The sequence below is a fragment of the Manis javanica genome, chromosome X, assembly GCF_040802235.1.
Source record: "Manis javanica isolate MJ-LG chromosome X, MJ_LKY, whole genome shotgun sequence".
In the NCBI taxonomy this organism is placed as follows: domain Eukaryota; kingdom Metazoa; phylum Chordata; class Mammalia; order Pholidota; family Manidae; genus Manis; species Manis javanica.
Window position 1 is genome coordinate 58,329,580 of NC_133174.1, and position 27,628 is coordinate 58,357,207.

A 27,628-nucleotide genomic window follows, 5' to 3' on the forward strand; every position below is an offset into this window, starting at 1 on the left:
ACAGCTTTTCTTCTTCCTTCCTAACTACAACCCTTAAATAGATTTCGTGCCTCATATCGAATTTACCGAGTATCATAATTCCTCCAAGTGGTAAAGATACCTCAAGACAAATGCTGGGCATAGAAGCCACAGGGCATAAGTCTGCAAAGAAGTAAAAAGCTAACCTTTTCAAACAATATGGCCTCTCTCTCACTTACCAATTTTACATTTCCCTGTATGGCCCAGGAAGATGACTGGTTAGCCAGAGACGGGTAAGATTCCTCAAGGGAGGAACAACCTAAGACAGGCACAGTCGCAGGGGGGCCATCAGGTGAGAAATTGGGGATCAACAGAGGTGAGGCTTAGAACCTCACCCCCCCCCCCATTCTGAGTGAAATCTTCTTCATCCATGGATGTTTTATTGCCCTTGTCTAGCTTGGATTAACACATAGTCTACAGGCACACACCTGTTCATCTACATATGCTCTTTTACAACACTAAACTATGTTTTCTACCTTTATCTTGCATGTACCTACCACTTCAGCATCTTATTAAAAATAATAATAATAAAGAGAGAAATGTGGTATCCACATATAAATCAAGTATAAAAATCAAATGAATATTCATATTTGACCTGATTGTTTATAGTTCATAATGCGTGATCAAAACCGAAAGTTTCTGTGATGAATGCCCTTGTACTGTTCACCATGTAACTTATTCACTATGTAAGAATTTGTTCTCCATGTAAGAACTTTTTCTTTATGCTTCAGAAGATTGGAGACTGACAAAAATTAGGCTTGGCGTGGATTAATGATTGTTCATTGAGCATTGACTCCCCTATACAGAATTTTATTGTTGTTAACAACCATTTGATCAATAAATATGAGAGATGCCCTCCAAAAAAAAAAACAATATAGGTTCACAATACATGGGGATGGTAGTACAGCACAGCGAATCACTCTGAAACACCTTACTACATTGATAGATAGTGACTGCACTAGAAGTGGTGTGGATTTAATAATATGGGTAACTGTTGAACCACAGTGCTGTATAACTGAAAGCAATATAAGGTTTTATATCAATGATACTTTAAAAAAAAAGCTACACGTATCTAATGTATAAGAATTTGGATATATGTATACACCCATGAAACCAACTAAATGCATCATCCATCTCGAACAAGTGGGATTTATTTCAGGGATGTAAGGACAGTATAATATTCATAAATCAATCAATATCATACACATTAATAAAAAGAATAAAAAACACAAGATCATCTCAGTAGATGCTGAAAAACCATTTGATAAAATTCAACATCCATTCATGATAAAAACTCTCAACAAAATGGGTATACAGGGTACATACCTCAACACAATAAAGGCCATATATGACAAACCCACCGCAAACATCATATTCAATGGTGAAAAGCTGAAAGCTATTCTTCTAATATCAGGAACAAGACAAGGATGTCCGCTCTCACCACTCTCACCCAACATAACACTGGAGGTCCTTGCTACAGCAATCAGACAACACAAGAGATAAAAGGCCTCCAAATTTGTAAGGAAGAAGTTGAACTGTCATTATTTGCAGATGACATGATATACATGGAAAACCCTAAAGACTCCACCAAAAACATTATTAGAATTAATAATTGAATTCAGCAAAGTTGCAGGATACAAAATTAATACACAGAAATCTGTTACATTCCTATAAACTAACAATGACCTAGAAGAAAGAGAAATCAGGAAAACAATTCCATTTACAATTTCATCAAAAATAATAAAACACCTAAGGATAAACCTAACTAAGGAGGTGACAGACTTGTACTCTGATAAGTATAAGATAAGACACCCATGAGAGAAATTCAAAAAGACACAAATAAAGGGGATCCGAAAATCCCATGTTTGTGGAGAAAAAGAATTAATATTGTCAAAATGGCCATTCTACTAAAAGCAATTTACAGATTCAATGCAATACCTATCAAAATACCAACAGCATTTTTCAATGAAAATAGAGCAAATAATCCTAAAATTCATATGGAACCATAAAGACTCCGAATAGCCAAAGTGGTCTTGAGAAAGAAAAATAAAGCTAGGAGTATTATGCTCCCTGACTTCAAGCTATACTATAAAGCCACTGTAATCAAAACAGTATGGTACTGGTACAAGAAGAGACCCAAAGATCACGGGAACAGAAGAGATAGCCGAAATGTAAATCCACACATATATGGCCAATTAATATATGCTGAAGGAGCCATGAATATATGGCAGAATATAACAGGGGAAAAGACAGCCTTTTCAGTAACTGGTGTTGGGAAAACTGGATAACTACATGTAAGAGAATGAAACTGGATTATTGTCTAACTCCATACATAAAAGTAAACTTGAAATGGATCAAAGACTTAAATATAAGTCATGCAACCACAAAATTCTTAGCAGCAAACACCGACAAAAATCTCTTGAACAAAAGCATCAACAATTTTTTTCCTGGACTTGTCTCCCCAGGCAAGGGAAACAAAATCATAAACAAGTGGGGCTACATCAAACTTAAAAGCTCTGTACAGAAAAGGATACCATCAACAAAACAAAAAGGCAACAAAACAAAAACGGAGAATGTATTTGTAAATGATTCATTCAATAAGGGTGAACATCCAACATACATAAAGACCTCATATGACTCAACACCAGAAAAACAAATAACCGGATTAAAAAATGGGCGGAAGACCTGAATATTTTTCAAAGGAGAAATACAGATGACCAAAAAGCACATGAAAAGATGCTCCACATCACTAATCATCAGGGAAATGCAAACCAAAACCACAATGAAATATCACCTCACACTGTCAAATGGACAAGAAATAATAAGTGTTCAGGAGGATGTGGAGAAATAGGAACCCTCCAACACTGTTGGTGGGACTGTAAATTGGTGCAGCTTCTAGGGAAAGCAGTAAGGCGGTTCTTTAAGAAACTAGTATTACTAACAACATGTGACCAGGAAGTCCACTTCTAGGAATTTACCCAAAGAAAACAAAATCTGAGATTCAAAAAGACAGATACGCCCCTATACTTACTGCTGCATTATTTACAATAGCCAAGACACGGAGCAACTTAAGTGCCCCTCAGTAGATGAATGGATAAAGAAGTGGTACAATCCAGCCATTAAAAAGAAAGAAATCCTGCCGTTTGCAACAACATGGGTGGACCTAGTGGATATTATGCTAAGTGAAGTAAGCCAGGCAGAGAAAGATAAATACCATGATTTCACTTATATGTGGAATCTAAAAACAAAACCAAACAAAAAGAACAACACAGCAGTAGACTCAGTAGACACTAAGAAGTGACTGGTGGTTATCATGTGGGAGGGGTTGTGATGGGAAGGTGCGATGGGTAGGGTCATAAATAGGCACAATATCTCAATCATAATATAAGTTGGAGGTGCAGCATGAAAATGGCAGCATGGAGAATATCATCACTGGTTCTATAACATCTTTCTGTGTTGACTGACAGTAACTGTACAAGCTGGGGTGAGGATTTAATAATGTGTGTAACTGTTGAATGACTATGTTGTATACTTGAAACCAATATAATATTGTTTATCAGCTATACGTTGATAAAAAAAATTTTATTATGCAAATGTGTAGTGTCCAAAGAAAAAGAGCTAATTTAAACACTGGTTTCATTAAAAGAAACACAGGATCTAGAATAATGCTGCCCAGTAAATCTTCCTACAATGGAAATGTTTTCTATCTGTGCTGTTCAGTTAGGTAGACATTAGCCACATGTGGCTACTGAGACTGATATGTCTATTATGACTGAGGGATTAAATATTAAATTTTGTTTAACTTTAATTTAAATTTAAATAGTTATATATGTCTAGTTACTACCATATTGTGCAGATTTAGAAAACAAAAGACATATACTGTTGATTAGATAACATCTGGAATATTGTGTTGATTTCCAGTTATATTTTTAAACTGAAAGCGACATCCAGAAGTAATCATATTATAAACAATGTTAGAATGAACTGGGGAACATCTCTCAAGTAAAAGATTTTGATGTTAACTTAATGCAGAACTACCAGCCTTAGAAATTATTGGAAATTGGAAAATATGTATCAATTTTACGAGGGAGAATTACATGAATTTTGTAAATTCCAGCTTTGTAAAAATATAATCATAATCATCATCCCTTCCTCAGGTATTCCATAAGAGGATGAATGACTTCTCATACAAGAAATCATGTCTCAGGTAGGAGATAGGTCTACAACAACTGGCAAGCTAGCCTGTAGGACAAATCCAACTGGACACCTGTTTTTGTAAATGAAGTTTTACTGGAACACAACCATTGCCATTCATTTACAGATTGTCTATAGCTGCTTTACCACTAAAGAGCAGATTAAACTAGGTGTGACAGAGACTTTATGGCTTACAAAGCCTAAAATATTTACTAACTGGTCCTTTACAGAAAATGTTTACTGACCTCTGGTCTAAAGTAGTGGTTCTCAGAACCACCTGGAGAACTAATAAAGGATACAAAGGTCTGGGCTTATTGGAAGAAGGTGGGGCCCGACCTCTATATTCCCTAGTGATAGTTTTTTACAACAGCTTTATTGAGGTATAAATCACATATCACCCAATTCATCCACTTAAAGTATATAATTCAATGGTTTTTAGTATATTCACAGAGTTGTACCATCATCACCCAATCAATTTTAGAACATTTTCATTATGCTAAAAAGAAACCTCATACCCATCAGCAGTCACTCCCCATTTTCCCCCAACTCTCACCACATTAGGCAACCACTTCCTATCTCTATGTATGTGCCTATTCTGGAAATATCATATAAATGGGAATGGTACAATGTGTAGTCTTCTTTATGACTGGCTTCTTTCACTTAGCATGTTTTTAAGGTTCAATCATGTTATATAATGTACTGCTTTTTATAACAGTTACTATTATAACTGTTATAACAGGTACTTTTTCTTTTTATTGCCAAATAATATTCCATGGTGTGGGTATCCTGCATTTTGTTCATTTAACCATCAGTTGATGGTTATTTTGGTGGCTTCCACACTTGATAATTAAGAAATATGCTATGCAAAAAACAAAAAATAGAAATACCATTTGACCCAGAAATTCCACTCCTAGGAATTTACCTAAAGAAAACAAGTTCTCACATCCAAAAAGACAAATGCACCCCTATGTTTCTCGCAGCACTATTTACAATAGCCAAGAAATGGAAGCAACCTAAGTGTCCATCAGTATACGAATGGATAAAGAAGATGTGGTACACATACACAATAGAATATTATTCAGCCATAAGAAGAAAACAGATCCTACCACCATTTGCAACAACATGGATGGAGCTAGAGGGTAGTATGCTCGGTGAAATAAGCCAGGCAGAGAAAGACAAGTACCAAATGATTTCACTCATCTGTGCAGCATAAAAACAAAGAAAAAACTGAAGGAACAAAACAGCAGCAGACTCACAGAACCCAAGAATGAACTAACAGTTACCAAAGGGAAAGGGACTGGGAAGGGTGGGTGTGAAGGGAGGGAGAAGGGGAATAAGGTGCATTACGATGAACACACATAACGTAGGGGCACAGGGAAGGCAGTATACCACAGAGAAGACAAATAGTGACTCTATAGCATCTTACCGTGCTGATGGACAGTTACTGTAATGGGGTATGTGGTGGGGACTTGATAATGGGGGAAATCTAGTAACCAGAATGTTGCCCATGTGATTTTATAGTAATAATAACAAAACAAAACAAAAAAGAAGTAGCAGGGCTGATGGAACAAAGGGAAGGAGTTGGAATTATTAAAATTTGTTAAAGACATCAAAACTGAAAAAAATACACACAAGTAATGTAAGTTCGTTAAACTCACAGTCAATGATATTGGGCAGATTATAAATATTGGATGAAGGAACACTATTTCAAAAAGGACATGTAAGACTGAAAAAAAAACCTCTGAATTTAAACCAAAAATATACCATAAGATGGAAATAAATCTTATTCACCAATACTTCATACAAAGGCTTTTACCAGTAAATCAAATATGGTATTTTATTTCACAGAAAGTTCAGAATGTGCCATTGTGCAAATGACATTATAACTACAGAAAGGTGTACCTTCTCCTTTTAAAAAGTGTGTGGTCTAAAGTAACATACCAAATTTATACTCACAAATTTCTCAGTTATGTTAAAAACCAAACAAATGTTGGATTATAAAATACATATTTTTATAGGAGTGACAGTAAAGATGTGCTTATGCGTTAAAAAAATATACTTCTACTTTGCTCTCTTGGGACCCAGTCACCATGCTGTAAAGAGACCCAAACTAGTCCACCAGGAGAGTGACCACCGAGAAGGGCCACAGGTAGATGTTCTGGCCAAAGCCCCACTGAGCAACCTGCTGACAGCCAGCATTGCTTGCCAGACCTGCAAGGAAGGATGCTTCCAGGTGATTTCTGACTCCAGCCACTGAGTCACTTTCAAGTGTTCCCAGCTGACATCATGAATCAGGACAAACAGTCCCTAATTGTGCAGACCCAGATTCCTGATCCACACACCCCAAGAGCATCATAATATAGTTATTTTACACCAAAGGGTTTGGGCTATTTGTGACATAGATGGTGTGGGAACAGTGTGTCTTGCTGGGGACTGCCCCACCTGAAGTTCTGAGCTTACCTCCAACATTCTGGTCTCATTCCCTCTTGGCACTGATCACCCAGAAAGTCTCTCAAAATATTCCCCCTCATTCAGGTGAAGAAACAAGCTCAGAGGGACCAAGGACTTGTCCAGGTTCCACAGCCCTCAGGGGCTAATGGCTCTGCTGCAGGGGAAGCTCTGATGAAATCAGATCCCTTAGAACTAGGGTAAATGGCAGCCTTGGAGTTCGCCCACTGCCTGTTTCCATAAATAAAATTTTATTGTAACACACACACAAATATATATATATGCTATGAACATCCATATACAAGTGTTTGTATATGGACATATATTTCCTGTTTAACTTGGGAGTAAAATTGCTGGGTTATACAGTATCTCTCTATTTAATTATTGAGGAATTGACAGACTGTTTTCAAAGTGGTTGCACCATTTTACATTCCCTCCAGCAGTGTATATGGGTTACATTTCTCCAAAACCTTGCCAATCTCTATTATCTGTATTTTTTATTATAGCCATCCTCACAGGTGTGAAGTGGTTTCTTATTGTGGCTTTGATTTGCATTTTCCTGATCGCTAATGATATTGAGCATCTTTTCCAGCACGTATTTCCCAGTAATTCTGATGCATACTGATGTTTGAGAACACTAAGATGTATTTAAGTACTTTAAGGCCCCTTTTGACATTAATGATGCATGAAGATGGAGCCATTCTGGAGAGGTATATATCACCCAACAGAACTATACTTGCTCATGCTTTCCTGTTCCACATAATACTGGCCTTCAGGTTAACCTAGTCTAACTCCTGTATTATAAAGCCCTATCTTATTCCTTTTTAATTTCATTTAAAAAGTTTTTAATTTAAATTTTATCATTAAGTGAACACTTCCAGCTTCTAACTTGATCAACACAATGGCAAATATTGTCCTCTGAATATGGATGGATATATTCATATATACACAACATATGTTAATGGAAATCTTAGAAAAATGTTAGACTTTAAAGAATCAATTCTTCTGTACCTTTCATGATCCATCAGCAGTTTAGCAATGTTCAGACAGAATTCTAAAGACATGTCAAGATGTAGTATTTCCATGACAGCTAACAATGGGAAAATGTGAAACAATAGTATCAGTTTTATTTTTGAGGAAATTTAGCAATTTTCAAAAATTTTCCTCTGTTCAAAATGTTTGCCATATACCATGTCTTTACTGGCAATTTATCAGAATCTTTTTATAAATTAATAATATCTAATGCTGGAAATAGTACTTTGAAACAAGCACTCATATGCAAAGTAACTTTATACAATCGTTTTGGTAAACATTTTGGCAATACTACATGCTGAGAACACAGGGGTTAAAAGCTTGGGATCTGTATTTCAAACTACTTGCCATTTGTATGGCCATAGGCAAGTTACTTAGTTTCTCCTCATCTTAGTTTTGTCATCTGTAAAAAGAGGAACATATTACCAATCTTTCAGGGTTGTTGAGAGGGTTATGTGTGATAATGCATGTGCATTACACAGCAAAGCACCTAGCACTTAGTAAGCACTCAACAGCTGAATCACAGAACCCAAGAATGGACTAATAGTTACCAAAGGGAAGGTACTGGGGAGGATGGGTGGGAAGGGAGGGACAAGGGTGGGGAAAAAGAAAGGGGGCATTATGACTAGCATGTATAGTGTGTGGGGGGGGCACGGGGAGGGCTGTGCAACACAGAGAAGATAAGTAGTGATTTTACAGCATCTTAGTACACTGATAGACAGTGACTGTGAAGGGGTATGTGGGGGGGACTTGGTGAAGGGGGGAGCCTAGTAAACATAATTTTCTTCATGTAATTGTAGATTAATGATACCAAAATAAAAATAATAAAATAAAAAATAATGACAGCTGCTACTATTAGTCCCTTTACTTCAGAAATCGTACTTCTGAAAAGTCATCTGAAATAAATACAAGAAAATGTGTATAAACAAAGATATTAAAATCATTGTAGGTCATAATAACAATAAAAAAGAAATATACTTTGAGTGTCTACTATAAGGTAGTGATAAGCTATTATCAACCAATAAAATTGTCTAATATAAAATAACACAAAAAATGACTATGCACTAACATGGAAAACGTCTAAGATGATCACGTGAAAAAACAGAAAACAAACACTGTATGCATCATGTGGTCACAATCCTATAAAACAAGCAAATTAAGAGGAAAAAAACTAATAATAATCAGATTACTGGAAGTGATTGTGTTTAATTATTTAGTCAAATAATAAGTATATTCTCTGTGCCAGGAACTATGTTTGGTCCAGGGAAACTAGCAGTGGACAAAACACACAAAAATCCCTGTTGTCAAGGTGTTGAATGGTGAATTCCAGTGAATGGTGGGACAACAGATATTTTTACTATTTTCCAAAAACCTCTTTAATGGGTATGTACTTTCATAATAAAAAAATTTGTATATTTCTAAATTTCTACTACAAAAAATGAGTATGCTACCTTTTCATGATAAAACATTTCCATACTTTTTAATTTCTGTGTTTTCTACCACCAAAAAATACAGTGAAAGTTCAATGCCAGCCATTAGGTTGACCATTCTAAGAGTAAAGTACTTGCACTAGGAAAGAAATGAACAGACTATAAAAATACAAGTCTTATACATTCTCTCAATATAATGAAGTAAAAGATCATAGTAAAAAGATCATTTAAGCTATAGGAAACTTGGATTCAGGGAAGTCTTCTAATTTGCAATCTGACATTGCAAATTCATTCTCTGAATATCAAGAGGATATAGGTTGAGTTAAGTAAAAACAATCTGGGAATAAGGAATAATTTCACTTTACATTCTGCTTCTTATCTACATTTGGATAAAAACTTTCATAGGGAATTCTAGTCCAAAATGAATCAACTTCAAACTGAGTGACTCAATAATCTCTCTGGCCTTCCCATATAGTATTAATTTAAGTAAGCCTATTCCTTTAATTGTTTAGTTGGCTTCTTTATTCCCCTAGTGAAAAAAAGTGGAGTTGTCTCCCTGGTTCCTAATATTTTTCAACCTGTGTATACTGAGATGATACTATTACCTAGATATGCATATCCCTATACATTTCAGCTTCTGAGTTCTCTTAGTTATTGGCAAAGATTCTAGAGGTCACAGAAAGTCTCAGCAGTACTAAATTAGCACTAAATTTAGAGCTACTTCCAAATTTGATTATTGTCCTACTTATTACAAATTGTTATTATTTATTAGATAATCAGTTATGATACTAACATGTAATTTTATACAGTAAGAATAATACAGCTTTATAATGCAACTATTTATATAGTTAAATAAAGTATGTACACATTAAAAGAATTGAGTAGATTATTTTTATAACTGAACATAATTTAAATACTGTTAAGGGACCAGAGTGCATAGAGAGATTTTTGTGCCTCACTTAATGCATCTATACAGTAGTAATACCAGTAATAATCGTAACTACAATAATAGGTAACTTGTATTGCACACTAACTATGCACTGGGCATGGTGCTAAATGCTTCACATACATTTTCTCACAGGATTCTCAAAACAACACAATGAGGCAGCCATTATTATAATATCTCTTTTGAAGATGAAGAAATGGAAACAGAAAAATTAAGGGACTTGCCAAATGACCCACAGTTGTGTATCAGGAGGCTTATTTTGTGATGTGTACACTGTAGTCCCTTGAGAATTTTGAAAAACAAATAGCAAAGTTTATAAAAGTAATTATAAAAAGTATAGCAATATAAAGGTTTTTCTATCAATAGATTATCTTTTTTCATGGTGGAAGATAACTTCAGAAGGGTTGGGAAGCTATGTTAGCCTGCTAGACTAAAAGAAAACTGATGGCTTTTATTCACCTCTTTGTTACTACCTAGTAAGTTTGCTAGGTAGTAAGAAAGTATTCCCCTTTTTTCTTCCTGGCTGACAATATTCCCCTTTTCCTATGTGATTAATTTCCTTCTCAGTCACCAACAACTTACACCTATTGTTAGCATACTACAACAGATCTTATATTCAATAAAGTGGTGATGATTCAAAACTGTATGATATCTCAAACACACAGATAATACCTTCCAACAGTTCTTCATTAGCTGTTTTGTCCTTCAAGAGGATTCTCATCTTTAAGAAAAGCCCAGCTGGATTTAAATGTTCCTATTTTAAACAAAGAAATCACAATGTTATTAAGACTGTGGCATGTAAAAGACAAAATTCAAGTGATTGCCTATTTTATTCAACCACAGCAGGATGACTCATGATGAAAGGAAATCAAAATTATAAAAGATAAGATCATAACATCCAGGCTATCCCTGAGGATATTTGTGATATTTTATTCAATCTGAATGAAACAGTACAAGGAAAAGAACATGTAAACATTTATACTGGTTGGCAAAAAACTTAATGGCAAGCTCAATACTTAAACTGTGAATATAAGGCCATGTTCTTGTCTCAGTGAACAAAACTCCAAACATCAGTTAGATTTTTTTTCTTCTGAGATTTTAATAACACACAAGGTTGCAAATTTTACTCTACTGCATTACCACATTTCCTAGTGGACATGTTGGAATATGTATTGTGTTCAATTCCCTTTTACATTCAGAAATGTACACACTGAGTCTACTATACTCACACAAGTTAACGTTCTGCTTTTTTCTTTGATTTCATTAGGAAACAACTCTAGAGAATGAACACTTTTGTTTCATTGTATCATCACCTATTCACTTCTATAAACTTTTGTACTGATATGCCGATCCTTATTGTCTCTTAAAACTACACTTTCAGAAGTCATGACTGAGTATCTGTTAAATCCACTAGTTTTTTTCCCCAACGTCAATAATTTCACCCTCTCTGTAACTTCTCTCAGTATTGCATTTCACTCTTCTTCGTTAGATTTTTTTTGCTGGCTTTTTTTTTTAACTGAAGAGTTATCAGAAAACAAGATCCAGGAACAACAAATTTTCAAGGAAAGTACTATGATCCTGTTTTGTAGATAAAGAACCTGAGGCCCAGATGGAGTAACTTATCCATGGTCACACAGTTAGTAAGTGGTAGAGTTGAAATTTGAATTCAGATCTGACTTCAAAGGCCATATTTTTCCTTCTCCTGCAAGCTCTAAAGACAACTTCTCCATTTCTTTAGTGTTAATTGTATCGTACACACACATAATCACAATTATATAAAACATACATGTATACTTGGAATAATGATAAAACAAACACCCAAGTACTCATCACCAAGGTTAAGAAACAGAACACTACCACTACATTAGGGCCACATGCCTCTAACTCTTGTCCATTTGCATCATCCTCACTTCCCCAAAGAGGTAAACACCACCTTGAATTTCATGCATTAATTCCCTTAGTCTTCTTTATATATACTCAATATATTGCTTAGTTGTACATGCATTTGAACTTTCAACAGAACAAGGATATATATAAATAAATTCTTCTCTGACTTGCTTCTTACATTCAGTATCATGCTTTCGAGATTCATTTATACTGATGCATGAAATTAATTCATTTGTTTTCATTACTGTATAGTGTGGTACTCAGAGGGTATTCCCTGAATCGGCATTACCTGGAAATTTTTCAGAAATGCAGGCCCCACCCGAAAACTACTAAATCAGAAATTTGGGGACGAGGCCAGAAAATTGTGTATGTGTGTGTGTGTGTGTGTGTGTGTGTGTGTGTGTGTGTTTAGGAAAATGTGTAAAATCATTATTATTGATTTGAATTGTGAAAAGTTTCCATTTAAACATAAATTCTAAAACTTGTTCAGTAAGGAAATAAATAAGAAACTTGTGTTTTAACAGACATTCTAGTTAATTATGCATGGTAAAGTTTGAAAAGGACTATTATATAGTATTCCATTGTATGACTATATCACAATTTATTGACCCATTCTACTTTGGACATTTGAGTTGTTTCTACCCAACTGCTATTATGAACAATCCTGGCATTGGCTTTCTGTACACTAATCCTAGTATACAAATGCAAGAACTTTTTTCCAAATAAAGAATGAAGTTGCTGCGTCAATGGATATGGTTAAATTTAACTTTACCGAGTAAATGTCAAACTGTTCTTTTAAGAAGTTCAATCAATAATCAAAACATTGGCAAAAGAAGGGAACTTCCTCAAGCTGATACAGGGCATCTACAAAAAACCACAGCTAACACCATACTTGGCTTGAAGTCATAGCAATATAAAACTGTGCAAAACATAAATGAAAAAAATATTTTTAAATGAATATAGCATAAGTTAGCTGTGGGACAATTCAAGCAGCCTAACAGTTGAGTAATTAGTCCTGGAGGGCAAAAAGAAAAAATACTTGAAAAATACTGGAAATTGGGATTAAGGATAGTGGTGTGAGAGTTGAAACAGAGACTTCCTCCTAAAACCACATATAATATGAATATATAATTAATAATACAACTAATCCTGAAAGAGTAACAGGAAAGAAGGCTGCACCAGACTGCATACAATTGAAAAAAACAGCAGATGTCACAAAACAGGGTAACATAACAAAGCTGTGACCCGGTGGGGCCCAAGCACTTCCCCCACCCCAGCTCACTGGCAGGAGGAAGAGAAACAGAGCAGGGGGGGAGTGGAGGCCTGGGACTTCTGAACACGTAGCCCTGGAGATCTGCTCTGGGAGAATGAACCTACACTGCATGGTGCTCTGATGATTTACTGGGGTTGTAAAGCTAAGACAGGCAGAATACCTGGAGAGACAGAGATTCCAGCTGCTTGTGGAAAACAGGGATTCATATCAGGCTGATCTGTGTGGGCAGTCTGAGAGACTTCCTAAAAGTGAGAGGGCTGCTAAAGGGGCAAGGATTGCACAGAGCTTACTGCTCAGGACAAAGGACAGGTAAACAAAATTGTCTGGGTGCACCCTGCCCAGCAGGTTGGGAGCTTAAATGATCTTCACGCACTCCACCCACAAGGCCCCCCACCATGATATGCAGCCTGCTGTGTCTTTCCCCTGGCTAGCCTGCACGTGGCTCAGGATCACAAACCAGCAACCCCAGTTCTAGCGTCAGGACAGCCAGAGAGAAGCCCTGCCTATGGCAGTTAAAAACACAAAGCATACAGGATTACACCTGTGTGTTTGGTCCACTGGTTCTGGCAGTGAAGACAGGCATAGGAGCCAGGAAGCAAGAAACAGCTCTTCCCTCCCCTCAAGCACCAACACGGCTCCCCTGTGACCACTGAAATTGCTCGAGGGGCTGAGCAGCTCCAGAGAGTAGAGCTTCTGGACACTAGAAGGCAGCACAGACAAATTATGAAACGTTAAAACAATCTGGTTCACAGCAAAATTATGAATCCACCTGAGAAGGATTCAAATGAAATTGACCTCACGAATGTTCCTGAATGAGATGTCAAAATAAAAATCATTAAAATGCTCAAGGAGGTACAGAAAAATAATCAAGAACTTAGGAACAAAATGAGGACAGAGACCCAATCACTGAGAACACAATGGAGGGTACTAAAAGCAGATTACATATAGTGGAGGAGACAATAAATGAAATACAAAGTCAGAAAGAGGAATAAAAAGAAGCTGAGGCGCAGAGAGAAAATAGGATCTCTAAGAATGAAAGAATACTGAGAGAATGGTGTGACCAATTCAAACAGAACAATATTCGTATTAAAGGGGCAGAGGAAGAGGAAGAGAGAGAAAAAGATAGAAGGTGTCTATAAGGAAGTAATTGCTGCAAACTTCCCCAATCAGGGGAAGGAGTTACTCTCTCAGGCCATGGAGGTGCACAGATCTCCCAACAGAAGGGATACATGGAGGACAATACCAAAACATATAACAATTAAAATGGCAAAGATCAGGCAAAACTGGAAAACTACATGTAAGAGAATGAAACTGGATTACTGTCTAACCCCATACACAAAAGTAAACTCAAAATGGATAAGAGACGTCAATGTAAGTCATAAAACCATAAAACTCTTAGAAAAAAATACAGGCAAAAATCTTTTGGACATGAACATGAGCAACCTCTACATGAACATATCCTGCTGTACAAGGGAAACAAAAGCAACAACGAACAAGAGGGACTATATCAAATGAAAGGCTTCGGTACAGCAAAGAACACCATCAGTAGAACGAAAAGACATCCTACAGGATGGGAGAATATATTCATAAATGACATGTCTGATAAGGGGTTGACATCCAAATTACATAAACACATCATGTACCTGAACAAACAAAAAGCAAAAAAGCCAATTAAAAATGGACAGAGGATCTGAACAGATACTTCTCCAAAGAAGAAATTCAGATGGCCAACAAGCAAATGAAAGATGCTCGGCATGGCTAATCACCAGACAAATGCAAATGAAAACCACAATGAGATATCACCTCACACCAGTTAGAATGGCCAACATACAAAACACAAACAAAAACAAATGCTGGCAAGGATGTGGAGAAAGGGGAACCTGTGCTGGGGGAATGTAAATTAGTTCAACCATTCTGGAAAGCAGTAAGGAGGTTCCTTAAAAAACTCAAAATAGAAATACCATTTGACCTGGGAATTACACACCCAGGAATTTACCCTAACAATGAAGCAGCACAGTTTCAAAAAGATATATGCACCCCTATGTTTATCACAGCTCTATTTACAATAGCCAAGAAATGGAAAAAACGTAACTGTCCATCAGTAGATGAATAGATAAAGAAGAGGTGGTACATATACACAATGGAATACTATTCAGCCATAAGAAGAAAACACATCCTACCATTTGCAACAACATGGATGGAGCTAGAGGGTATTATGTTAAGTAAAATAAGCTAGGCAGAGAAAGACAAGTATCAAATGATTTCTCTCCTCTGTAGAGTATAAGAACAAAGAAAAAACTGAAGGAACAAAACAATAGAAGAATCACAGACGCAAAAATGGACTAAGAGCTACCATAGGGAAATGGACTGGGGTGAGTGGGTGGGAAGGGAGGGATAAGAGGGGGAAAGGGGCATTACGATTAGCACACATACTGTAGCCGGGGGTGGGGGGGACATGGGAAAGGCAGTATATACAGAGAAGACAAGTAATGACTCTATAGCATTTACCTATGCTGGTGGACAGCGAATATAATGGGGAATGAGGGTGGGACTTGATAAGAGGGGGAGTCTAGTAACCATAATGTTGTTCAAGTAATTGTACATTAACAATACCAAAAAAAATGGCAAAGATCAAGGAAAAGGACAGACTTTTAAAAGCAGCCACAGAGAGAAATAAGATCACATATAAAGGAAAGCCCATCAGGCTATCATCAGACTTATCAGCAGAAACCTTACAAGCCAAAAGTGAGTGGCATGATATATTTAATGATAAAAAGCAGAAGGACGGGGTGGAGCCAGGATGGCAGCGTGAGTAGAGCAGTGGAAATGTCCTCCCAAAAACACATAGAGCTATGAAAATATAACAAAGAAACCTCTTCCTAAAATAGAGAGCAGAGGACACAGGACAACATCCAGACCACATCCACACCTGCAAGAACCCAGCGCCTTGCGAAGGGGGAGAGGAAGGCCACAAACCAACAAGAAGGCAAGCTCTTCCAGCGGTCACTCGTACCAGCGATGCAAACTATCTCTATCACCATGAAAAGGCAAAACTACAGGCAGACAAAGATCACAGAGACAACTCAGAAGGAGACAGACCGAACCAGTACTCTTGAAAAAAATTCAAAATAAAAATCATGAACATGCTAACAGAGATGCAGAGAAAAATGCAAGAGCAATGGGATGAGATGCAGAGAAAAATGCAAGAGCAATGGGATGAAGTCTGGAGGGAGAGCACAGATGTCAGGAAGGAGATCACAGAAGTGAAACAATCCCTAGAAGAATTTATAAGCAGAATAGATAAGATGCAAGAGGCCATTGAAGGAATAGAAGCCAGAGAACAGGAACGTATAGAAGCTGACATAGAGAGAGATAAAAGGATCTCCAGGAATGAAACAACACTAAGAGAACTATATGACCAAGCCAAAAGGCATAATATTTGTATTATAGGGGTACCAGAAGAAGAAGAAAGAGGAAAAGGGATAAAAAGTCTCTTTGAAGAAATAATTGCTGAAAACTTCCCCAACTGGGGGAGGAAATAATAGAACAGACCATGGAATTACACAGAACCCCGAAGAGAAAGGAACCAAGGAGAACAACACCAAGACACATAGTAATTAAAATGGCAAGGATCAAGGACAAGGAAAGAGTTTTAAAGGCAGCTAGAGAGAAAAAGGTCAACTATTAAGGAAAACCCATCAGGCTATCATCACACTTCTCAAAAGAAACCCTACAGGCCAGAAGAGAATGGCATGACATATTTAATGCAATGAAACAGAAGGGCCTTGAAACAAGGATACTGTTTTCAGCACGACTATCATTTAAATATGATGGTGGGATTAAACAATTCCCAGACATGCAAAAGCTGAGGGAATTTGCTTCCCACAAACCACCTCTACAGGGCATCTTACAGGCACTGCTCTAGATGGGAGCACTCCTAAAAAGAGCACAGAACAAAACATACAACATATGAAGAATGGAGGAGGAGGAATAAGAAGGGAGAGAAGAAAAGAATCTCCAGACAGTGTATATAACAGCTCAATAAGCGAGCGAAGTTAGGCAGTAAGATACTAAAGAAGCTAACCTTGAACCTTTGGTAACCACAAATCTAAAGCCTGCAATGGCACTAAGTACATATCTCTCAATAGTCACCATAAATGTAAATGGACTTAATGCACCAATCAAAAGACATAGAGTAATAGAATGAATAAAAAAGCAAGACCTATCTATATGCTGCTTACAAGAAACTCACCTTAAACCCAAAGACAAGCATAGACTAAAAGTCAAGGGATGGAAAAACATATTTCAGGCAAACAACAGTGAGAAGAAAGCAGGGGTTGCAGTACTAATATCAGACAAAATAGACTTCAAAACAAAGAAAGTAACAAGAGATAAAGAAGGACACTACATAATGATAAAGGGCTCAGTCCAACAAGAGGATATAACCATTCTAAATATATATGCACCCAACACAAGAGCACCAGCATATGTGAAGCAAATACTAACAGAACTAAAGAGGGAAATAGACTGCAATGCATTCATTTGAGGAGACTTCAACACACCACTCACCCAAAGGATAGATCCACCGGGCAGAAAATAAGTAAGGACACACAGGAACTGAACAACACACTAGACCAGATGGACCTAATAGACATCTATACAAACTCTACATCCAAAAGCAACAGGATATACATTCTTCTCAAGTGCACATGGAACATTCTCCAGAATAGACCACATACTAGCTCACAAAAAGAGCCTCAGTAAATTCCAAAATACTGAAATTCTACCAACCAATTTTTCAGAACACAAAGGTATAAAACTAGAAATAAATTCTACAAAGAAAGCAAAAAGGCTCACAAACACATGGAGGCTTAACAACACGCTACTAAATAATTAATGGATCAATGAACAAATCAAAAGAGAGATCAAGGAATATATAGAAACAAATGACAACAACAACACTAAGCCCCAACTTCTGTGGGATGCAGCGAAAGCAGTCTTAAGAGGAAAGTATATAGCGATCCAGGCACACTTGAAGAAGGAAGAACAATCCCAAATGAATAGTCTAACATCACAATAATCGAAACTGGAAAAAGAAGAACAAATGAGGCCTAAAGTCAGCAGAAGGAGGGACATAATAAAGATCACAGAAGAAATAAACAAAATTGAGAAGAATAAAACAATAGCAAAAATCAATGAAACCAAGAGCTGGTCCTTGAGAAAATAAACAAAATAGATAAGCCTCTAGCCAAACTTATTAAGAGAAAAAGAGAATCAACACAAATCAACATAATCAGAAATGAGAATTAAAAAATCATGACAGACTCCACAGAAATACAAAGAATTATCAAAGACTACTATGAAAACCTATATGCCAACAAGCTGGAAAACCTAGAAGAAATGGACAACTTCCTAGAAAAATACAACCTCCCAAGACTGACCAAGGAAGAAACATAAAAGTTAAACAAACCAATTACGAGCAAAGAAATTAAAACGGTAATCAAAAAACTACCCAAGAACAAAACCCCGGGGCTAGACGGATTTACCTCGGAATTTTATCAGACACACAGAGAAGACATAATACCCATTCTCCTTAAAGTGTTCCAAAAAAATAGAAGAAGAGGGAACACTCCCAAACTCATTCTATGAAGCCAACATCACCCTAATACCAAAACCAGGCAAAGACCCCACCAAAAAGAAAATTACAGACCAATATCCCTAATAAATGTAGATGCAAAAATACTCAATAAAATATTAGCAAACAGAATTCAACAGTATATCAAAAGGATCATACACCATGACCAAGTGGGATTCATCCCAGGGATGCAAGGATAGTGGTTCAACATTCGAAAATCCATCAACATCATCCACCACATCAACAAAAAGAAAGACAAAAACCACATGATCATCTCCATAGATGCTGAAAAAGCATTTGACAAAATTCAACATCCATTCATGATAAAAACTCTCAGCAAAATGGGAATAGAGGGCAAGTACCTCAACATAATAAAGGCCATATATGATAAACCCACAGCCAGCATTATACTGAACAGCGAAAAGCTGAAAGCATTTCCTTTGAGATCGTGAACAAGACAGGGATGCCCACTATCCCCACTGTTATTTAACGTAGTACTGGAGGTCCTAGCCACGGCAATCAGACAAAACAAAGAAATACAAGGAATCCAGATTGGTAAAGAAGAAGTTAAACTGTCACTATCTGCAGATGATATGATACTGTACATAAAAAACCCTAAAGACTCCATCCCAAAACTACTAGAACTGATATCGGAATACAGCAAAGTTGCAGGATACAAAATTAACACACAGAAATCTGTAGCTTTCCTATACACTAACAATGAATCAATAGAAAGAGAAATTAGGAAAACAATTCCATTCACCATTGCATCAAAAAGAATAAAATACCTAGGAATAAACCTAACCAAAGAAGTGAAAGACTTATACTCTGAAAACTACAAGTCACTCTTAAGAGAAATTAAAGGGGACACTAATAAATGGAAACTCATCCCTTGCTCATGGCTAGGAAGAATTAATATCGTCAAAATGGCCATCCTGCCAAAGTAATATACAGATTTGATGCAATCCCTCTCAAATTACCAGCAACATTCTTCAATGAATTGGAACAAATAATTCAAAAATTCATATGGAAACACCAAAGACCCCGAATAACCAAAGCAATCCTGAGAAAGAAAAATAAAGTAGGGGGGATCTCACTCCCTCTCACTCAAGCTCTACTACAAAGCCATAGTAATCAAGACAATTTGGTACTGGCACAAGAACAGAGCCACAGACCAGTGGAACAGACTAGAGACTCCAGAAATTAACCCAAACATATATGGTCAATTAATATTTGATAAAGGAGCCATGGACATATAATGGTAAAATGACAGTCTCTTCAACAGATGGTGCTGGCAAAACAGGACAGCTACATGTAGGAGAATGAAACTGGACCATTGTCTAACTCCATATACAAAGGTAAACTCAAAATGGATCAAAGACCTGAATGTAAGTCATGAAACCATTAAACTCTTGGAAAAAAACATAGGCAAAAACCTCTTAGACTTAAACATGAGTGACCTCTTCTTGAACATATCTCCCCGGGCAAGGAAAACAACAGCAAAAATGAGCAAGTGGGACACCATTAAGCTGAAAAGCTTCTGTACAGCGAAAGACACCATCAATAGAACAAAAAGGAACCTTACAGTATGGGAGAATATATTTGAAAATGACAGATCCGATAAAGGCCTGACGTCCACAATATATAAAGAGCTCACACGCATCAACAAACAAAAAACAAATAACCCTATTAAAAAATGGGCAGAGGAACTGAACAGACAGTTCTCTAAAAAAGAAATACAGATGGCCAAGAGACACATGAAAAGATGCTCCACATCGCTAATTATCAGAGAAATGCAAATTAAAACTACAATGAGGTATCACCTCACACCAGTAAGGATAGCTGCCATCCAAAAGACAAATGTTGGCGAGGCTGTGGAGAAAGGGGAAACCTCCTACACTGCTGGTGGGAATGTAAAGTAGTTCAACCATTGTGGAAAGCAGTATGGAGGTTCATCAAAATGCTCAAAACAGACCTACCATTTGACCCAGGAATTCCACTCCTAGGAATTTACCCTAAGAACTCAGCAATCAAGTTTGAGAAAAACAGATGCACCCCTATGTTTATCACAGCACTATTTACAATAGCCAAGAATTGGAAGCAACCTCAATGTCCATCGGTAGATGAATGGATAAAGAAGATGTGATACATATACACAATGGAATACTACTCAGCCATAAGAAGTGGAAAAATCCAACCATTTGCAGCAACATAGATGGAGCTGGAGAGTATTATGCTCAGTGAAATAAGCCAAGCAGAGAAAGAGAAATACCAAATGATTTCACTCATCTGAGGAGTATAAGAACAAAGGAAAAACTGAAGGAACAAAACAGCAGCGGAATTACAGAACCCAAAAATGGACTAACAGGTACCAAAGGGAAAGGAACTGGGGAGGATGGGTGGGCAGGGAGAGATAAGGGGGGGGGAGAAGGGGGTATTAAGATTAGCATGCATGGGGGGAGGGAGAAAGGGGAGGGTGGGCTGCACAACACAGAGAGGACAAGTAGTGATTCTACAACATTTTGCTAAGCTGATGGACAGTAACCGTAATGTGGTTGTTAGGGGGGACCTGATATAGGGGAGAGCATAGTAAACATAGTATTCTTCATGTAAGTGTAGATTAAAGATTTTAAAAAAAAGAAAAAAAAAGAAAGAAAGAAAGAGAAGGGGGATTACTCCTTGATAGGATAAAACTATTGGTAAATCAAAGATCAACGCATGTTTTAAATATCCTTAAGGCTGATCCCTTAAAGGGTGTCAGATGATCAGCTATGGAGGTACTCTTTTCTGATAATATTCCTTTCTCTTAAAAAAAAAAAAGCAGTTCCTGTGTGCTGACCTCCAATGAGTTCTGCACAGTGGTATAGAGGGCATGTCAAAGTGTGGGCAAAGGGTCTGTTTTTTTCTATGCAGAAGACCAAGGCCTAGCTTGGATACCCAGAAAATGAACTAAGATACAATATGAGGAGGAGCTTCCAGCATCAGCACTCTCTGGAGGACTCGTGCCGGGGGATGATCAACAAACAGGCTCCACAGGGATCTGGGTGATGCTGCGGTTGTGGCTGCATCCAGCCCACAGTCTATTGGACTTGCCATTGGAATGAGGAGGGAGATGTCTAGGCTGGCATGTGCATACAGTGAGACAACGAATTTGACTAGATCTGTACTGTTGGAACACAACCAAGAGTTGGGAGGGGTGCAAGTTGTAGCACTCCAAAATCTTATGACTATAGACTATCTACGGTTAAAAGAACATATCGGATGTGAACAGATCTCAGAAATGGGCTGCTTTAATTTGTCTGATTTCTCTCAGACTGTTCAAGTACAGTTGGACAATATCCATCATATCATAGACACATTTTCACAAAAGCGTAAGGTGCCTAAATGGTTTTCTTGGCTTCACTGAAGATGGATGGCAATTATAGATTTGCTTTGTTTATGTCACTGAATTCCTATTATGTTAATATGTGTGTGCAAATTAGTTAGTAGTTTAAAACCTATACATACTTAAGGTCCTCTACAAGAAGATATGTCAAAGAAATAATCAATCCTCCCATGTTTTCTTCCATATGCTACCTCTATAGCTTTCCTTCTTCCTTCCTAATTACAACGCTTAAATAGAATTCGTGCCTCATATCGAATTTACCGAGTATCATAATTCCTCCCGGTGGTAAAGATACCTCAAGACAAGTGCTGGGCATAGAAGCCACAGGGCATAAATCTGCAAAGAAGTAAAAAGCTAACCTTTTCAAACAATATGGCTTCTCTCTCACTTACCAACTTTACATTTCCCTGTATGGCCCCGGAAGATGACTGGTTAGCCAGAGATGGGTAAGATTCCTCAAGGGAGGAACAACCTAAGAAAGGAACAGTCGCAGGGGGGCCATAAGGTGAGAAATTGGGGATCAACAGAGGTGAGGCTCAGAACCTCACCCCCCCCTGCTTTGAGAGAAATCTTCTGCATCCGTGGATGTTTTGCTGCCCTTGTCTAGCTTGGATTAATACTTAGTCCATAGGCACACACCTGATCATCTACATTTGCCCTCTTACAGCACTAAACTATGTTTTCTACCTTTATCTTGCATCTACCTACCACTTCAGCATTTTATTAAAAATAAAAATAATAATAATAATAAAGGGAGAAATGTGGTATCCACATATAAATCAAGTATAAAAATCAAACGAATATTCATATTTGACCTGATTGTTTATAGTTCATAATGCGTGATCAAAACCGAAAGTTTCTGTGATGAATGCCTTTGTACTGTTCACCATGTACGAATTTATTCACTATGTAAGAATCCGTTCACCATGTAAAAACTTGTTCGTTATGCTTCAGAAGATTGGAGACTGATGAGAATTAGGCTTGAGATGGATTAATGATTGTGCATTGAGCATTGACCCCACTATACAGAATTTTATTGCTGTTAAAAACCATTTGATTAATAAATATGAGAGATGCCCTCTCAAAAAAAAAAGCAGAAGGTCCTCAAACCAATAATACATTATCAGCCAAGATCATTTTTTAAATTTGAAGGAGAGATTAAACAATTTACACATAATCAAAAGCTGAGAGAATTCATCTCCCACAAAAAGCCTCTACAGTGGCTTCTTCCTAAAACTGGACACAATTAGAAAATTTAATTGGTGCAACTAAACCTGAGAGAGCAACAGGAAAGAGGATGGAGTCAGACTGCATATACCTGGAGAAAAGAGCAGACCTCACCTAACGGGGTAACATACCAAAGCTGTGGCTCCACAGGACCCGAGCTCCTCCCCCACCCCAGCTCACCGGCAGGAGGAAAAGAAACAGAGCAGGGAGGGAGTGGAAGGCTTGGGACTGCTGAATACCTAGCTCTGAAGATCTGCTCTGGGAGCACAAACCTACATTTCATGGTGCTTTCATGATACTCACATGACTACCGGGTTGGAAAGTTAATATAGGCAGAGTTCCTGAGTAGACTGGGATTCCGGCCACTTTTGGAAAGCAGGGATTGATATCTGGCTGCTCTGGGAGAAAAACATACCAGTATGAGTGGCCCACTGGCTCAGGCAGTGGAGAAAAGCACAGGAACCAGGAGGCGGGGAACAGCTCTTTCCTCTCCTCTCCCCAGGTACCAGTACCACTCCCGTGCGACCCCTGACATTGCTTCAGGGACTGAGCAGTTCCAGAAAAGAGCTTCTGGACAGTAGAGGGTGCCACATACAAACATGAAATGACAAAGGAAACTTGTCCAGAGTAAAATTATTAACACAACTCCTGAGAAAGATTTAAATAATATGGATCTCGTGAGTCTTCCTGAAAGGGAGTTGAAAACAAAAATGATCAACATTCTAATGGAGGTACAGAAAGACATCCAAGAACTCAGGAATGAATTCAGGTCAGAGATCCAATCGTTGAAGAGCGCAATGGAGGGTATTAAAAGGAGGTTGGATACGGTGGAGGAGACAATAAATGAAATAGAAACTAGAGTAGAGGAATACAAAGAAGCTGAGGCAAAGAGAGAAAAAAGGATTTCTAAAAATGAAAGAATATTGAGAGAACTGTGTGACCAACCTAGCGGAACAATATTCGCATCACAAGGATACCAGAAGAAGAAGAGAGACAGAAAGGGATAGAAAGTGCCTTTGAGGAGGTAATTGCTGAAAACTTCTCCAATCTGGGGAAGGACAAAGTATCTCAGGCCATGGAGATCCACAGATCTCTCAACACAAGGGACCCAAGGAAGACAACAACAAGACACATAGTAATTAAAATGTGAAAGATAAAGTATAAGAACAGACTATCAAAAGCAGCCAGAGTCAGAAATAAGATCACTTACAAAAGGAAAGCCCATCAGGCTAACATCAGACTTCTCAGCAGAAACCTTACAGGCCAGAAGGGAGAGGCATGATGTATTTAATGCCATGAAGCAGAAGGGCCTGGAACCAAGATTACTTTATCTGGCAAGATCATCATTTAAATATGAAGGAGGGATTAAACAATTTCCAGATAAGCAAAAGCTGAGAGAGTTTACCTCCCACAAATCATCCGTGCAGTCTGTTTTGGAGGGACCTCTATAGATGGAAGTGTTCCTAGGGTTGGATAGCTGAAACCAGAGGTAGTAAAACCATGGAAGGGAGGGTGGAGCAGCTGATTGTGAGGCAAATGCAAAATTAAATTGACGATCCCCACAGTTAATCAAGGGATAGACAAAAAGTACAGAATTTGACAAACAATATATAAAGAATGAAAGAGGAAGAAAAAGGAGGATAAATAGAAAAGAACCTTTAGATTGTGTTTGTAACAGCATACTAAGTGAGTTAAGTTAGACTCTTAGATAGTAAGGAAAGTAACCTGGAACCTTTGATAACCACGCATCTAAAGCCTGAAATGGCAATAAGTACATAGCTATCGATAATCACCCTAAATGTAAATGGACTGAATGCACCAATCAAAAGATACAGAGTCACTGAATGGATTAAAAAACAAGACCCATCTATATGCTGCTTACAAGAGACTCACCTAAAACTCAAAGACATGCACAGACTAAAAGTCAAGGGATGGAAAAAGATATTTCATAGAAACAATAGGGAGAAAAAAGCAGGTGTTGCAGTACTAGTATCAGACAAAATAGAGTTCAAAAAAAAGTAAGTAACAAGAGATAAAGAAGGAAACTACATAATGATAAAGGGCTCAGTCCAAAAAGAGGATATAACCAATATAAATATATATGCACCCAACACAGGAGCAACAGCATATGTGAAACAAATACTAACAGAACTAAAGGAGGAAATAGAACAGAATGCATTCATTTCAGGAGTCTTCAACACACCGTTCACTCCAAAGGACTGATCCACCAGACAGAAAATAAGTAAGGACACAGAGGCACTGAACAACACACTAGAAAAGATGGACCTAAAAGACATCTATAGAACTCTACACCCAAAAGCAACAGGATACACATTATTCTCAAGTGCACATGAAACATTCTCCAGAATAGATCACATACCAGGCCACAAAAAGAGCCTCACTAAATTCAGAAATACTGAAATTCTACCAATCAACTTTTCAGACCACAAAGGTATAAAACTAGACATAAATTGTACAAAGAAAGCAAAAAGATTCAAACACGTGCAAGCTTAACAACACGCTTCCAAATAGTCAGTGGATCAATGACCAAATTAAAATGGAGATCCAGCAATATGTGGAAATAAATGACAACACAAAGCCCCAACTTCTGTGGGACACAGCGAAAGCAGTCTTAAGAGGAAAGTATATAGCAATCCAGGCATATTTAAAGAAGGAAGAACAAACCTAAATGAATAGTCTAACAAAACAATTATCAAAATTGGAAAAAGAACAAATGAGGCCTTAAGTCACCAGAAGGAGGGACATAATAAAGATCAGAGAAGAAATAAATAAAATTGAGAAGAATAAAACAATAGAAAAAATCAATGAAACCAATAGCTGGTTCGTCGAGAAAATAAACAAAGTAGATAAGCCTCTAGCCAGACTTATTAAGAGAAAAAGAGAATCAACACACATCAACAGAATAAGAAACGAGAAAGGAAACATCACGACGGACCAAACAGGAATACAAAGAATTATTAGAGAATACAATGAAAACCTATAGGCTAAGAAACTGGAAAACCTAGGAGAAAAGGACAACTTCCTAGAAAAATATGATCTTCCAAGACTGACCAAAGAAAAAACACAAAAACTAAACAAACCAATGACCAGCAAAGAAATTGAAGCAGTAATCAAAAAACTACCAGAGAAAAAAAAAAAACAATGGGGGAGATGGATTTACCATGGAATATAATCAGACATACAGAGAAGATATAATACCAATTCCCTTTAAGTTTTCCAAAAAATAGAAGAGGAGGGAATACTCCCAAACTCATTCTATGAAGCCAACATCACCCTAACAACAAAACCAGGCAAAGACCTCACCAAAAAAGAAAGTTATAGACCAATATCCATGATGAACGTAGATGCAAAAATACTCAATAAAATATTAACAAACCAAATTCAAAAGTATATCAAAACGATCATAAGCCTACAGGGTATTATGCTCAGTGAAATAAGCCAAGCGGAGAAAGACAAGTACCAAATGATTTCACTCATATGTGGAGTATAAGAACAAAGGAAAACTGAACAAACAAAACACCGGCAGTATCACAGAACCCAAGAATGGACTAATAGTTACGAAAGGGAAATGGACTGGGGAGGATGGGTGGGAAGGGAGGCACGAGGGAGGGGAAAAGAAAGGGGGAATTATGACTAGCATGTATAGTGTGTGAGGGGCATGGGGAGGGCTGTACAAGACAGAGAAGACAAGTAGTGATTTTACAGCATCTTACTACGCTGATGGACAGTGACTGTGAAGGGGTATGTGGGGGGGACTTGGTGAATGGGGGAGCGTAGTAAACATAATGTTCCTCATGTAACTGGAGATTAATGATACCGAAAAAAAAGGGATCATACACCACGACCAAGTGGGATTCATCCCAGGGATGCAAGGATATTAAAATATTCGAAAATCCATCAACATCATCAACCACATAAACAAATAAAAAGAGAAAAACCACATGATCATCTCCATAGATGCTGAAAAAGCATTCCACAAAATTCAACATCCACTCATGATAAAAACTCTCAGAAAAATGGGTATAGAGGGCAAGTATATCAACATAATAAAGGCCATATAAGATAAACCCACAGCCAACATCATACTGAACAGTGAGAAGCTGAAAGCTTTTCCTCTGAGATTGGGAACAAG

At 37.5% G+C, this 27,628-nt stretch overlaps 1 protein-coding gene across 1 annotated transcript in view; it reads right to left on the reverse strand.

Moving 5' to 3' along the window:
- The window catches only part of TEX11 (testis expressed 11), a 391,628-nt gene that overhangs the window by 218,158 nt on the left and 145,842 nt on the right, over window positions 1-27,628 (reverse strand). Inside the window, exons 12-13 of the mRNA XM_073227602.1 lie at window positions 10,741-10,822; window positions 7,672-7,750 (exon numbers count right to left, since the gene is read on the reverse strand). Coding sequence (XP_073083703.1) covers window positions 7,672-7,750; window positions 10,741-10,822 — 161 coding nt within the window. The remainder of the gene's footprint in view (window positions 1-7,671; window positions 7,751-10,740; window positions 10,823-27,628) is intronic.